We start from the raw sequence: 16,314 nt of genomic DNA, 5'->3' as shown, positions 1-16,314 counted from the left end.
ATGGTGCTGAGTGAAAATCGCAAGCAAGTGTGGATGCGGTGCGATTTTTCACCGATGGTTGCTAGGAGACGATCGGGATGGAGACCCGATCTTTATTATTTTCCTTTATAACATGGTTATAAGGGAAAATAATAGCATTCTTAATAGAGAATGCTAAGTAAATAGAGATGGAGGGGTTAAAAAATAAAAAAAAGTTATTAAACTCACCTCATCCACTTGTTCGCGCAGCCGTCATCGCCTTCTTTCTTCTTCTTTGATGACCTGGGAGGAAAAGGACCTTTGGTGACGTCACTGCGCCCATCACATGGTCAGTCACATGATTCATCACCATGGTGCGGGATCATGTGATGGACCATGTGATGAGCGCAGTGACGTCCCCACAGGTCCTTTTCTCCCAGGTCATCAAAGAAGAAGAAAGAAGAGAAGCCGGGCTACGCGAAGAAGTAGATGAGGTGAGTTTAATTTTAATTTTTTTCGTGACGCACCCGCATCCTATCCGGCCCTGACACGCGACGCCCATGTGAAAGAGCCCTAAGGGTTACAGAGCATCATAAATCAATATAATGCTATGTGACCCCGGCAGTGCTTAGAAGTTCGGGATAGGAGCTGTGCTGTGACTCCGGAGCGTGACACTCGCTTATCTGAAAGCGGCTAGAGTTGTTTTTTTTGTATTCTATTTTGCCAAAATGTTCCCATTTTCCAATACAAGCTATGTCACGGCAGCCATTAAAAGAAATACAATTTTCCCTACGAAAAACTATTTGCCCAGTCATTATTGGGTTAATGTTTCGCGGAAAAAAAAAAGGTTGTGGTTCCAATTGTGACTCTTGGAAAAAAAATCCAACCAGGATGAACCTTACTTAAAAGGGTTTTGCCACAAAGAACACATAGGGGATAAGTGTCTGATCCTCGGGGGTCCTTCTGCCAAGCACTGTCACTCCGTTCACCCTGAAGACTTCTTTTGGTCGGTGGGGGTCCTAGCAGTTCGCCGTCCAGCATTCAGAATCTTATATCCTATTCTGTGGATCGGGGATAAGTTTTCTGTGTGGGAAAATCCCTTAAAAGGGGTATTCCCATTTGGACATATATCTCTAGCATCTGCAACCAATATCCCATAGGTGCTGGAACCCCCTGTGGGACCTGCTCCCGTCCCAGGAACATGAATGGGGAGCACACAGTGCATGTGCAGGACAACTTCAGGACCGTTTCTAATAAACTTGTAAGTTTAAATCGGTGCTATTAATGTCATTAGTAATCAGATTTACGTCTGGTTTTAGCTTGTTGAATATTCCGGATGTAAAGTTAGGCTACTTTCACACTAGCCTTTTTGCTGGATCCGGCAGGGTTCAGCAAAAACACTTCCATCACTGATAATACAACCGTCTGCATCCGTTATGAACGGATCCGGTTGTATTATCTGTAATATAGCCAAGACGGATCCGTCATGAACTCCACTGAAAGTCAATGGGAGACGGATCCGTTTTCTATTGTGTCAGAGAAAATGAATCCGTTCCCATTGACTTGCATTGGGCGGTGATGCTGGATCCATCTTGCTCTGCATTCCAGGACGGAAAGAAAACCGCAGCCTGCTGCTCTCCGGTATGAGAACGGAACGCATTTTGGAGCATTCCGTTCTGTTCAGTTACGTTTTGTCTCCATTGACAATGAATGGGGACAAAATGGAAGCGTAAGATATTAACACTAGTGTGAAAGAACCCTTAGCGTCAGACAGGTCATAAAAACGTGGATTAAATGTCAGTATTTTCAGTATTTTGGGGAAATTGATATAAATTATGGTAGCTGTCATTTCCCCCCAGAGGAGAGAAAACGCTCTAGCGCCACTTATAGGTAACTACCTTGTAAATCCTCAATGTACGACCCAGTCTTGAACGTGACTAGCAATACCCTGGTACTGGTCGGTGGGGTGAGATTCCCTTTGTAGCAGCTTTTGGAAGGTAATGATGCTTGGAGAACCATCTCCTGCCATGAAACTGTTAGTATTTGCTGTAAATCAAGGATGCTCAACCTGCGGCCCTCCAACTGTTGCAAAACTACAATTCCCAGCATGCCTGGGCAGCCTACAGCTATTAGGGCATGCTGGGAGTTGTAGTTTTGCAACAGCTGGAGGGCCGCAGGTTGAGCATCCATGGTGTAAATTCTGAAATTACCAGTGCCATGTCGCCCTCTAGTGGTGATCGCACAGAATGTAACGTATTCACGTATTCAAAGTGTCACTGGTTTGACGAGTTGTAATCTATTGAAATGGAAAACCTACTTGTGCAAAAGATCGTACGGAAGCGGCCTGAGACATTTTTAGGTTGCACTGGCAAAAATAAGAACGTACAGTACTAGGACATAGCAGGCAGCAGTCCTAAGAGGCCATATCCCATCTTCCATACACAGGTAGGCAATTTAACATCTTAGTGACTGATGTAACGGGGGCGTATTGGTGGTCACTTAGGGGTTAATGCATAGGTCACATGACACATTATCAAACATATTTTTAATACTTTATTCCATTAAAGGGGAATTCCGGGAATTAGATATTAATAATGGATCTCACTCCTGGCACCCCGCCGATCAGCTGTTGGAAGGGCCTCACAGCTCTTGGGTTAACGCTGCAGCCTCCTCCTTGGCCTGGGGGGCGATCCATCAGTCACGTGGCCTTTCTGCGACTCAGTCCCATACAAGCGAATGGGATTGAGCTGCACGCACAGCCACCATACAATGGACAGCGCTTCACTAGGTCTAGTGTGAAGGGGCCACGGTGCTCGTTCAAACCCACGATGGACGGGGTGGGGGTGGAGTTGGACCCTCATTAATTAGATATCGATGAGCTTCCCTGAGGATAGGTGAACAATATTTATTCCCTGGAAAATATCATGTAGAAAATATGCAGGAATCTGCGCTATTTCCGCTCCCATGAAAAATAATTGGTGGAGCAAAGGGGCATTATTATTATTATTACACATATTCCCATTACAGGGCATCATGGTGGTTGGCACTGAGTGGTGCTGGCACAGTGACTTGCGCAGTGATCTGCTGTGTACATACCCCAGTCCTGTGTCTTGGAGATGTGACTGATGGGTGACATGTTTTGCAGTGAGCCAGGGACTGAGGAGCGCTGCGCTGGAAGACTGTGCTCTCTGCCAGGAGACCATCTCCTCTTCAGAGCTGGCTGCCAAGGCCCGAGACGGAGAATTTGAAGGTATTGTATGGACAGATACATTGTGCGTCTTGATGAAAAATCCTCCTCCTCCTGAAGTGTCCTCTTGCTGATGTTCTTCTTTAGATTGAGCTGTCAGGATGTTTAGACTGAACCCAGCAGAGTTGTCAGCCCTGTTATTTATGGGTAATGGACTCTGAATAGGATATTATAGCCCATGGCAGGATCTTGTATTCAGTAGCTGGGCCCAACCCTCAGATGCCACTAAATCCCACATTTTCTATTTGTGTAGCATTACATTATGACCCGTGGTATGCAGACGTACCTGCTGCCTTAGCGTTTAAGTATCAGCAGAATACTAAGCAACCTCTAGATTCGTTCCAGTGATCTGTAGTGGTCACAGTAGTTGGACCTCAGCGATCAAACACTTGTCACCTGTCCTGTTGATAGGTGATACGATAAAACTGCAAAGCAACTCCTTTAAAGGGTTATCCGATATCTAAAATATCCCCCCCCCCCAATGCCCAGGCCCCTTGTATGGATTATACTTACCTGCTCCCCAGTACCCGCGTCACTCCGGATCCTTGCATGGCCGCTGCTGCATCTCCCCATTGCTCTGATCAAAACATACGGGGGGAGGTCGGCAGCCAATAGCAGGCCGCTATGTGGATGAGCCCCCTTGAAGCTGGTCTCCGTCGCTGCCCGCTAGTGGCTGCTCCTCCCCGTATGTTTTGATCCAAGCAATGGGAGATGCGGCGGCGGCCGTGCAGGGATCCAGAGCGACGTGGATGCCAGGGAGCAGTTAAGTATAATGTATAGGTTGGGATATTTTAGATATCGGGTAACCCCTTTAAAGGGAACCTGTCATGTGGATATTTGATTATAATCTAACTAATTATATACAATCATTAACTACTAAAAAGTGCCTTAGATGTATTCACTTACTGGTGTGACAGATGGTTACCTCATAATATACACACAAAGATGCCGCATGCTAATGAGCTGATTTGAGTCCAGCGTGATGTCAGTGAGTCCAGCGTTTATTTCATTCAGAGCTATAGCCACTCCCCTGCCCACCTGCTGCTGATTCATATGGAAACAAACTGTCACTCAGCAGCAGGTGGGCGGGGAGAGTCAGGAGCTCATGAATATTCAGGACTCATCATTATCAGCTGGAGGTTTTCAATACAAGATGTTGGCAGATTGACTGGGTCAAATAAAGAAAGTGACCCAACATTTTGCTAAGAGAATCAGTCACTTATTTATGTTGCCCTTAGTTGGACACCATAAAACTGGTAACAGGTTCCCTTTAAGTGGGTAAAACATAATTACCAAATTTGTGATTGTGGCTCTGTCCTCTGATTTTATTAATATATTGTAAGGACACAGATGCTCTTGCAAAGTTTAAAAAGCAACTTCACATAGAGTCTTGATTAAAAAAAATTACCACTTTGTGTATACAGCTCCTAAGCAGATTAATGCATCTCCATGGTTACAGACTACAAACAAGGCTTGTGTAGTCTGATTCTGCCGTCATGTGTTACATGACCCTTCCATCTGATTCCCACGGTCTGTAGGTGTGCAAGAAGAGGGTGCAGATCAAAGGGTGCATGACAGGGTTTGTTTAAAGTCTGTTACTATGGAAACACATCGGCCTTTGTAATAGCTATAGACACGATACCGTAGGAGAGTTTTAATTAAGACTCTTTGCAAAGCTGCTTCATTTGTCGTGTTGGAGCAGTAGAAAATATGGTTACACCATCTGTACCAAAGACCTACAAAACATTGTAATGTCTGATTGCATAGTCCTTTAACTCTAACCTTCCCTTGCAGTTGTGGCCTATATTATGCATGCAACCCCCCCCCCCCCCCACCCACCCCATCCCATTGCTTTTGTCCTTTCTATTTGTTTAGTCTTATAATATCACATACTGTAAATTCTTTACTATACATTATGAGCTGTGTTCTTGATTTATCTTCCATCTGGCGCAGATCCTCCTGACTGGGTACCGGATGAAGTCTGCAGTCTGTGCACTGCGTGTAAAGCTCCTTTTACAGTGATCCGCAGGAAACACCACTGTCGCAGTTGCGGCAAAGTAAGTGATTGTCGGGGTTGTTCAGTGACTATTAACGTTTTATATGCATTATGGATATATAGGAGCATTATAGAATGCACACTGTCTGTAAAAAACTGTCCTACATTCATGACCTCTTCATCTCTCAAAAACTTTCTTTTCTGGGTCTCACAGAAACATGGCTGAAACCCTCTGACACCTCCTTCCCTGCTGCACTCTCTTATAGAGGATCTCATTTCATTCACACCCCCCGCCGCGGCTGCAAATATGTTGAAGGAGTTGGTCTTCTCCAATCAGATACCTTCTCCTACAGCCCAAATTCCCTTGCCACCCTCCATTACACTGACTTGTTTTGAAGTACACTCTGTCCACGTCTACTCTCCCTCCAACCTCCGAGTAGCTGTCATTTACCGCCCCCCCAGGCCCAGCCACCATCTTTCTTCACCACTTTAACACCTGGCTCCTACACTTTCTTTCTGCCGACATCCCCACTATCTTTATGAGTGACTTCACCACATACAATAAAGATGGGTCCGGCAGCACTACTATGTCCAAAGAAAAGGCCAATTTGGAAAGTCCATATATTATACCTTGTATCACGGTAATGTTGGTGCCAGCAGATCGGGATCCTGGCCGATGATCCACAGTCAAATAGCAATATATAAAGAAATCCGCAGCACTCTTCAGGTGATGGTGAATAAAATGGATTTATTACATACAGCAGCAAGGAAGTGCGACGTTTCGACCGCTCCCGGTCTTTCTCAAGCATTCACCACATACAAGCAATCCATCCTCATTTTCAAATCCTCACTCGCTGATGCAAAACAGGCCTACTTCTCATCTCTCATATCTTCCCTGTCCCACAGCCCTAAACAACTTTTTAACACTTAACTCTCTTCTCCGTTCCCCAGCGCCCCCACCCTCTCCTCTCATCTCAGCTGAGGACTTACACATACTTCAAACAAAATATAGTCAACATCAGAGAAAGCTTCAGTACACAGTCCCCACAGACCCTCTACACAACTGCTCGGTCCTCTTCTCCCAAAACCCGCTTCTCCACCATTACAGAAGAAACACTTTCCACTCTACTCTCCAGATGTCATCTGACCACCTGTGCACTTGACCCAATCCCATCCCACCTCATCCCTAACCTCACCACAGTGGTTATCCCAGCCCTAACTCATCTCTTCAACCAATCACTAACCTCTGGTGTCTTCCCCTCTGGTTTTAAACATGTAACTACCATTACACCCATCCTCAAAAAGCTTTCACTTGACCCATCTTCTTTGTCCAGTTATCGCCCCATATCACTTCTCCTATACACCTCAAAGCTACTTGAGCAACATGTCCATTCTGAACTGTCCTCTCACCTCTCCTCCTGCTCCCTCTTTGACTGGCTACAATCTGGCTTCCGACCCCACCACTCAACTGAGACTGCCCTCACCAAAGTCTCCAATGACCTACTAACAGCCAAAACCAAAAAACATTACTCTGTCCTCCTTCTCCTTGACCTGTCCTCTGCCTTTTGTTGCAAACTCTCTCATCTATTGGCATCACTGACCTGGCCCTCTCCTGGATCATATCATACCTCACAGAGCGGACATTTAGCGTCTCCCACTCTCACACCACCTCCTCGTCTCATTCTCTCTGTTGGTGTCCCGCGAGGCTCTGTCCTAGGACCCCTGCTCTTCTCTATCTACACATTTCGGCCTGGGACAGCTCATAGAGTCCCATGGCTTTCAGTATCACTTTTATGCTGACGACACAAAGCTACCTCTCTGGTCCATACATCACACCTTACTATCCAGAATCCCACAATGCCTATCTTCCATTCCATATCCTCCTTCTCCTCTCGCTTTCTAAAACTTAACATGGATAAAACAGAATTCATCATCTTTTCCCCCATCTTGCTCAACCCCCCCCAACAGACCTATCTATCACGATCAATGGCTGCACACTCTCCCCGGTCAACCAAGTCCGCTGCCTTGGAGTGACCTTGGATTCTGCCCTCTCCTTCCGACTACACATCCAAGCCCTTTCCACCACCTGACTTCAACTCAAAAACATCTCCCGCATCCATGATTTCCTCAACTTTGAGTCTGTGAAAATGCTTGTACATGCCCTCATCATCTCCCGCCTAGACTACTGCAACATTCCTCCTCTGTGGCCTTCCATCTAGCACTCTCGCACCCCTCCAACCTATCCTCAACTCTGCTGCCCAACTAATCCACCTCTCACCCTATTACTCCTCTGCCTCTCCCCTCTGCCAATCCCTTCACTGGCTCCCCATTGTCCAGCGAATTCAGTTCAAAATAGGGTTGTTTCGATACCAAAATTTTGATTCAGTTTCTATGCCATAAAAAAGTTTTGCGATACTCGATACCCCCCGAAAAAAATAAAACCGTAAAAAAAGCCGCTTGCATTCCGCATTTTATGGAACGTCCGGCTCATAATCGAACAGTCCGATACTATTTTTTTGGAGGACGAGGTGACCAAAAAATGGCGAATCGCGCATTATTTTATTTTTTTTCTGTTCTGGTGTTCACCGGATAAGAGATTTTTAAATATTTTAATATTTTGGACTTTTCGGACGTGGCGATATGTAATATGTTAAATACCTTATTTTTCGCCCCATAAGACGCACTTTTTCTTCCCCCAAAATGGGGGAGAAATGCCCCTGCGTCTTATGGGGCAAATGCTTGCAGTTTTACATCGCAAGCTGCGATGTAGGAGCGAGCGGGGACTCGGAGAGGGACTGGCAGAAGGATCTGGGGGCTGACAATAGCGGCGGGGCGGTGCAGTCAGTGTAGTATAGCCCCGCCACTCCGGTATACTAATATAAGATGTCATATTCAATTAATAGTTATTAAACATGCCCCCTCACTCCTATTACTACCTTACATCCTAATCGCTTCTGTAGAATTCAGGCAGGCCGGGCGGGCGGCAGCGTAACTCTTGTCACGTGCCTGCGCCGCCTACTTTATGAATGAAGCAGGCGGCGCAGGCAAGTGACGTCAGTGAGAGACGCGCCCGGCCTGCCTGAATTCTACAGAAGCGATTAGGATGTAAGGTAGTAATAGGAGTGAGGGGGCATGTTTAATAACTATTAATTGAATATGACATCTTATATTTGTATACTAGAGCATCGGCGGGGGATCTGTGGATAGCACAGTTATGGACTGGGGGGGGGTCTGTGGATGGCACAGTTATGGGCTGGGGGGGTCTGTGGATGGCACAGTTATGGGCTGGGGGGGTCTGTGGATGGCACTGTTATGGGCTGGGGGGTCTGTGGATGGCACATATATAACAGTGCCATCCACAGATTCCCCCCTGTAACAGTGCCATCCACAGATTCCCCCCTGTAACAGTGCCATCCACAGATTCCCCCCTGTAACAGTGCCATCCACAGATCCCCCCCTGTAACAGTGCCATCCACAGATCCCCCCCTGTAACAGTGCCATCCACAGATCCCCCCCTGTAACAGTGCCATCCACAGATCCCCCCCTGTAACAGTGCCATCCACAGATCCCCCCCCCTGTAACAGTGCCATCCACAGATCCCCCCCCCCCTGTAACAGTGCCATCCACAGATCCCCCCCCCTGTAACAGTGCCATCCACAGATCCCCCCCCCCGTAACAGTGCCATCCACAGATCCTCCCCCCCCCCCCCCCGTAACAGTGCCATCCACAGATCCCCCCCCCCCCTGTAACAGTGCCATCCACAGATCCCCCCCTGTAACAGTGCCATCCACAGATCCCCCCCCTGTAACAGTGCCATCCACAGATCCCCCCCCCCCTGTAACAGTGCCATCCACAGATCTCCCCCCCCCCTGTAACAGTGCCATCCACAGATCTCCCCCCCCCTGTAACAGTGCCATCCACAGATCCCCCCCCCTGTAACAGTGCCATCCACAGATCCCCCCCCTGTAACAGTGCCATCCACAGATCCCCCCCCCTGTAACAGTGCCATCCACAGATCTCCCCCCCCCCCCCTGTAACAGTGCCATCCACAGATCCCCCCCCCCCGTAACAGTGCCATCCACAGATCCCCCCCCCTGTAACAGTGCCATCCACAGATCCCCCCCCCCCCCCTGTAACAGTGCCATCCACAGATCCCCCCCCTGTAACAGTGCCATCCACAGATCCCCCCTTAACAGTGCCATCCACAGATCCCCCCTTAACAGTGCCATCCACAGATCCCCCCCTGTAACAGTGCCATCCACAGATCTCCCCCCCCCCTGTAACAGTGCCATCCACAGATCCTCCCCCTGTAACAGTGCCATCCACAGATCCCCCCCCCTGTAACAGTGCCATCCACAGATCTCCCCCCCCCCCTGTAACAGTGCCATCCACAGATCCCCCCCCCTGTAACAGTGCCATCCACAGATCCCCCCCCCTGTAACAGTGCCATCCACAGACCCCCCCCCCGTAACAGTGCCATCCACAGACCCCCCCCCCCCGTAACAGTGCCATCCACAGACCCCCCCCCCCCCCTGTAACAGTGCCATCCACAGATCCCCCCCTGTAACAGTGCCATCCACAGATCCCCCCCTGTAACAGTGCCATCCACAGATCCCCCCCTGTAACAGTGCCATCCACAGATCCCCCCCCCCTGTAACAGTGCCATCCACAGATCCCCCCCTGTAACAGTGCCATCCACAGATCCCCCCCTGTAACAGTGCCATCCACAGATCCCCCCTGTAACAGTGCCATCCACAGATCCCCCCCCCTGTAACAGTGCCATCCACAGATCCCCCCCCCTGTAACAGTGCCAGCCACAGATCCCCCCCCCCCCTGTAACAGTGCCATCCACAGATCCCCCCCCCGTAACCCTGTAACAGTGCCATCCACAGATCCCCCCCCCGTAACCCTGTAACAGTGCCATCCACAGATCCCCCCCTGTAACAGTGACATCCACAGATCCCCCCCCTGTAACAGTGCCAGCCACAGATCCCCCCTGTAACAAGTGCCAGCCACAGATCCCCCCCCCCCCCGTAACCCTGTAACAGTGCCATCCACAGATCCCCCCTGTAACAGTGCAAGCCACAGATCCCCCCATAACAGTGTCCGTCATCCACAGATCCCCCCCCATAACAGTGTCCGTCATCCACAGATCCCCCCCATAACAGTGTCCGTCATCCACAGATCCCCCACATAACAGTGTCCGTCATCCACAGATCCCCCCCCATAACAGTGTCCGTCATCCACAGATCCCCCACATAAGTGTCCGTCATCCACAGATCCCCCCATAACAGTGTCCGTCATCCACAGATCCCCCCATAACAGTGTCCGTCATCCACAGATCCCCCCCATAACAGTGTCCGTCATCCACAGATCCCCCCCCATAACAGTGTCCGTCATCCACAGATCCCCCCCATAACAGTGTCCGTCATCCACAGATCCCCCACATAACAGTGTCCGTCATCCACAGATCCCCCCCCATAACAGTGTCCGTCATCCACAGATCCCCCACATAAGTGTCCGTCATCCACAGATCCCCCCATAACAGTGTCCGTCATCCACAGATCCCCCCATAACAGTGTCCGTCATCCACAGATCCCCCCCATAACAGTGTCCGTCATCCACAGATCCCCCCCATAACAGTGTCCGTCATCCACAGATCCCCCCCATAACAGTGTCCGTCATCCACAGATCCCCCCCATAACAGTGTCAGTCATCCACAGATCCCCCCCATAACAGTGTCAGTCATCCACAGATCCCCAGTAATAGTGCCATCCACAGACCACCATTAGTTCCAAACCCACCAAACAGACAGCACACCTTTTGGTTAAAAATATTTTTTTTCTTATTTTCCTCCCCAAAAACCTAGGTGCGTCTTATGGGCCGGTGCGTCTTATACAGGCGAAAAATACGGTAAATGGTAGATAGGGAGTTGCTACTGTCAGCAATTCACGGATTGGTGCTCTCTCCAAATGGCAGCACCTATTGCCAAAATATTGGATACACTATAGAAGATTCAGGAGGTGGAGGGCACTCAAATGACTGGGTATATAGGTAATCAATTTATATTAATGCAGGTGTGGTATATAAAGGGTTATTTATTAGTTACATATAAAATATATACACAACTGAGTCTTTCAACTCAGTAATGTCTTTGCCACAAATTGATGGCAAAAGGCAGCACTATCCTCCCTGACAAAAGTGAACTGGTCACTGTCTCCTACAAGATAAGAACACTCTTCTCCTGCAAGATGTAATTGGCTCCAGTGTTTCTATCTTCACCCTAGTCAGCCTTGAAGAGAAGGCATATACAGTAGATGCTAATAGGGCATGTCCACCTTTTGAGACCCACACTAGCCACTAGGATGTGGGTCCCATGACCCATGTTCTGCAAGCCAAAACAGCTGCATCCAGGAGGGGACTAAATATGGAACTGACTATGAACGTGGGCCACCCCTACCTGGGCAGGTCTCTCCTCTTCTGGGTGTTGCTATCTGCCTTGGCTTGGAAATTTGATCAAGGGACCCAAATTTATCCAGATAGCTTGAAAAGTAGGTCAGGGGACCTCCATTTACTCAATAGGTAGAGGTCAAAATGTTTTGACTTCCATCAGAGATTAATATGCCATAAAATGTTAAAGTTTAAAACCCGTTTAAACTCTAGCTTTGGAGACCTCACAAACAGGTAGGAACAGTGTAGAAAGACAGAGGAGAGAACCCACTGCATCTGTAGCTGTGCTGACACATGAAAGCTAGTGAAGATAGCAGCATCCTGGACACACAGATCTCACTTCCAGCATTTGTGACTGGGACACATGAGAAAAGTCTGAAACTAGGAGCAGGTTGTGAAATGAATATAGGGGAGTCTGAAACATCGTGGTTACCTTGAATTTAACAAGCTGCACTACTTGAAACCGGCACAAAGATAGTAAAGCCAAATACTAGCAAAGTTACTTAACTTCTATAGATTTACAGCGTGTAAAGTGTCACCCAAAGGGTGCTCAACTCTCACACCCCAGCCGGATTTGCTCACTTGGCAGTTTAGGAAGTTCTTTATGGCGGAGGAAATGCCCCATGCAGATTGCAGTCACGGCGCTGTATAATAAGCAGATATAAATCACGCCCGCTCCCGTTCTGTTTGCACTGCGTTTCCACATATATTTCACGCACATTAAACCTGTAGTGAATCATGAAACAATTACCGGCCCCTGGTGAGAAGTCTCTGCTTGTAAAACAAAGGCTAATTTGATAGAAATAGACTGTAAAGATGTCTGATTGTTCTGCGGCTTTACATTATTAATTCACATTTTTATTCTGGTCTTGTACGTTCCCAGTCCCCGCAAGGTCAGGAAAGACGCAGGATTCTAGGAGAAATCAGTAGTATGAGCTTGGCTATGTCTTGCAGTCCTGTGGAGTAGAGCAGCAGTGGGCATGTGTGGCCACCACTCCGTTTTAAACGGGAAAAACTGATCGATGAGACTTTATATTGGGACCGCCCCTTTAACCACTAACAACTTTCTAATATACTTAATCAAGATACATGTTTGTGGTCAGGGAATAATCAAAAGCCCAAATTTTCTCACTGGTCACTCTGCTTTATATCAGTTGTATTACCTTACATTGCACTTTGATGTTACATGGTAATAATTCCTTATTTATTTGTAATATATACTAGCAGACGGACCCGACTTCGCTCGGGTATATTCAATCTATTTCATTTAATGTTTGTGTGTGTCATTAAAAGATATCGACACTAACCACTATATCGGTGATTTCTACAGCACCCCGCCCCCTTAACTGTGACCTCCACAGCCCCCCCACCCCTTAACACTGACCCCCCACCACAGTGCCCCAGCTTCTTAAAATGGGATCTCTACAGCAGCCCATCCCCTTAACTCTTTGACCTTCACAGAAGCCCACCTCTTTAACAGTGAGTTTCGCAGCACCCCACTCCCTTGACAGTGACCTCCTCAGGGGCCCGTCCCTTCACACTGACCTCCATAGGGGACTGTCCCCTTATCTGTGACCTCCACTGTTCTCTGCCCCCTTAACACAGACCTCCACAGCACCCGTCCCTTTAACAGTGACCGCCACAGTACCCCGTTCCCTTAACAGTGACCTCTACAGTACCCTGCCCCTTTAACAGTGACATCCACAGTACCTGGCTCCCATAACAGTGACCTCACAGTACCCTGCCCCTTTAACAGTGACCTCCACACTGCCCGCCCCTTTAATAGTGAGCTCCACAGCAGCTGCCATTTTAATAGTGGTCCCTGCCCCATTAACAGTGACCTCCACAGCAGCTGCATGTGACCGTGTGTATGGCAGTTGGGATATGAATAGAAAGACTTGGCTGCTTTTTTTTTTTTTTTTTCCCCAGAAACTGCCCCTCTCCTGTCCACAGGTTGTCTGTGCTATTGCGACTCTGTCCCATTCAGTTTAGTGGAGCTAAACTGCAATATTAGAAATAACCCATAGACAAGAGTGGTGCTGTTTTTTGTTTTTTTTTAAAAAGGAGGCGCTATACAGATAAATTTTATTGAATAACTCGCTGGCTATACCAAATTTTTAATTACATGCAATTACAAAAGTATTCATATCCAGATGATAGTTTGAAAAATGTAGAATATGCTTCATGAATCACAACCCCTTTTAAGACAGAGAAGAAATTGTAATGTGTCTGGCATATTTGTCACTTTTGTTTCCATCTCTTCCAGATCTTTTGTTCTCGCTGCTCTTCCCATTCCGCTCCATTACCGCGATACGGGCAGATGAAGCCGGTTCGCGTCTGTACGCACTGTTACATGTTCCACGTCACTCCCTTCTACAGTGACAAAGCTGCAATTTGATGCCATGATAAAACCCGGGAAGGAAGGGGGGGGGGGGCGCACTCGGGCCAAGACTTTTCACATAAAGGACTTTGCTGGAGGCATGTGGGCTTTAATTTAAACTTTTATTATTTGTACAGAAAAGTTTTGATTGTTTTTTTATTTTTCTTATGCTGCTAAAAGGATGAAATGCGTGGCTCTGAGCTTCAGTACAGTCTTCCAAATGTTCCAAACGCCATGACACAGAAGACTATAAGGAATATGGCTAACGTGGATCTCACTGCATCACTGCTTACCTTCAACGTTTAAGATTGTAGCATCTATCACAGCACAGCTGTAAAGCATGGCTGCACCTCAGAAACCCCTCCCCCGAGGATCCTCTCTTCCAATATATATATTGTGTCGTCTCCTTCAGGAGGATCTATGGAGCAGAATCAAGATGGTTTAAGAACATATAGCTCAAAGGATGTTTTTCTGTTTTGGGGATACATGGGTCTTTGCCGTTTGCAGAGCTATTCCAGTCCCATTAGGAAATATCTCAACTTGTTCTTCTCCATATTTTTCTACATAAGGGGCAGTATTGCAATAGTTAACCCTGGTGTAGTCGTAGTCCTGTGTATGTTGTTAAGCCAAGGTTTGAATGGACTTAAAGAATGGCAACCCCTTACCTAAGCTATAAACTGGCTGACAACAGTTGTCACTTCCCTTCCCGCACTCCTCTTGTTAGCTCGCACAAAACGAGTTACTCTGAAGGGGGTGACAGTGAGCATAGGAGAATGCTCTTCCCATAGAAAGGAGAACCTCCAAACATGATGGGAGTACAATGCAATTTTTTATAATATTTTCTTTCTTTTTATCCGCATAATTCGGGATTTGCTCTTGCATCCTGTGTTATAAAATGTCTATTAACGCAAAGGTTATTGTATTTTTAAGGGAACCCGCCACCTGGACTGTATGATGTCCTCTGATCTAGTGAGAGTGATGGTGCCTCAGGGGCGGGACTATTCCTTATCACATGATCCCAACCCACTCTGAGCCTTTTAGCAGAATTGGATGGGAATACAGATACCAAGTGAAAATGTATTTTAAAAACCCTCCATGTTGGCATTGGCAATTTTTTTTTCCCCCCAAAAAGTAATGTTTACTGTGGCCCCATGATTGGCTTTATGTAAACTGGCCAAAAGCATTTATCACATATCCACTGGAAAGGTTATTAATGTCATATCAGCAAGGGTGGGGCCCCTGGGACTTTCACTGATCACTAGACCAAGGGGTCCCAAGTCCCCCATCCCCTTAGTTTCATTCTTACCTCTGGGAACTTTGCCATCTTCTCCTGACATGTCTGTGTTAGCAACTACTTGCATCCTCCTTGTAACATCTATTCTTCTTATGATAGCCCATTCCTTTATTATTCCTGCTAGAATTTATTTGTAAAATTCTAGCCCTTTTGCAAAGAAGATCCCTATGGGTATTACCAGTTTGGGGTGTGTCCCTGCACAGTTTTACACTGGCAGCAGCTGATTGGATAGTGTCAAACTGTGCCGGGACCCCCCCCCCCCCCCATCTGGATCTCCATTGCAAACTGCTAGTAATTAATTCAACTTCTAGCAGGAATAATAAAGGAATTGTACAACATGGAGTCATAAGAATAGATGCTCCAGGATTGTTACTACATGGGGAATGCAACTCGTTACTAATTTAGACATGTCATGTTTAAGAAGGGGCTGCAACCCTATCATTCTGAGGAGTGATGAGGGTCCCAATGTCAGACCCCGCCGATCATAATGGAATACTCTAGAAATGTAAATGAGATGGGAATAGCCCTTTAGGGCCACTAGTTTAGCTGTTATGTAGGACATTGTATGGATACCCTAAACTAACTGGAGCCTTCTCTGGTAGCAGGTCCCCTTTACACAAGGTATGTTTTACAATGTGATCTGTCCATTACTGTCTTCTGCATTCACATACATGGAAGGGTTTCATCTACTTCTCTGGAGGCCCAGAGGTGTGCAGGAGCCAGTGTCATGATGTCCTTCTTCAGTCACTAGGGACCATTTTGGGTCTTTATCATAATTCAGGTTCAGCATGTATTTTGACTTGTTTGTCCATGTTTTATATTTATATTTTATATTGTGTTTTATGTTCATGTCTTGCACCAGTGATTTGCTTTGATCGGCCTGGCACTTGAGGAAGCTCTTGTAGGTAAAGAACTCTACATTTCTTTTCATTAGCATCGGATGCACATTAATAGCAGTGTCTTGAGAAAAGCTGAACTTCTTTTATAAA

General features: G+C 47.1%; 1 protein-coding gene across 4 annotated transcripts in view; it reads left to right on the top strand.

Annotated features, from left to right (window-relative positions):
• The window catches only part of ZFYVE28 (zinc finger FYVE-type containing 28), a 162,468-nt gene extending 146,871 nt beyond the window's left edge, over positions 1-15,597 (top strand). For all 4 annotated transcript variants that reach the window (XM_044295524.1, XM_044295517.1, XM_044295512.1 and 1 more), the window contains 3 exons: positions 3,104-3,208; positions 5,159-5,262; positions 13,918-15,597. In XM_044295524.1, the coding sequence (XP_044151459.1) occupies positions 3,104-3,208; positions 5,159-5,262; positions 13,918-14,049 (341 nt within the window). In that variant the 3' untranslated portion in view covers positions 14,050-15,597. The remainder of the gene's footprint in view (positions 1-3,103; positions 3,209-5,158; positions 5,263-13,917) is intronic.
• The last annotated feature ends 717 nt before the right edge of the window (positions 15,598-16,314 follow it).

This window comes from Bufo gargarizans, chromosome 1 (genome assembly GCF_014858855.1).
Source record: "Bufo gargarizans isolate SCDJY-AF-19 chromosome 1, ASM1485885v1, whole genome shotgun sequence".
In the NCBI taxonomy this organism is placed as follows: Eukaryota; Metazoa; Chordata; class Amphibia; order Anura; family Bufonidae; genus Bufo; species Bufo gargarizans.
The sequence above is the reverse complement of the archived record's forward strand: the minus strand, read 5'-3'. Positions and strand labels throughout refer to the sequence as shown.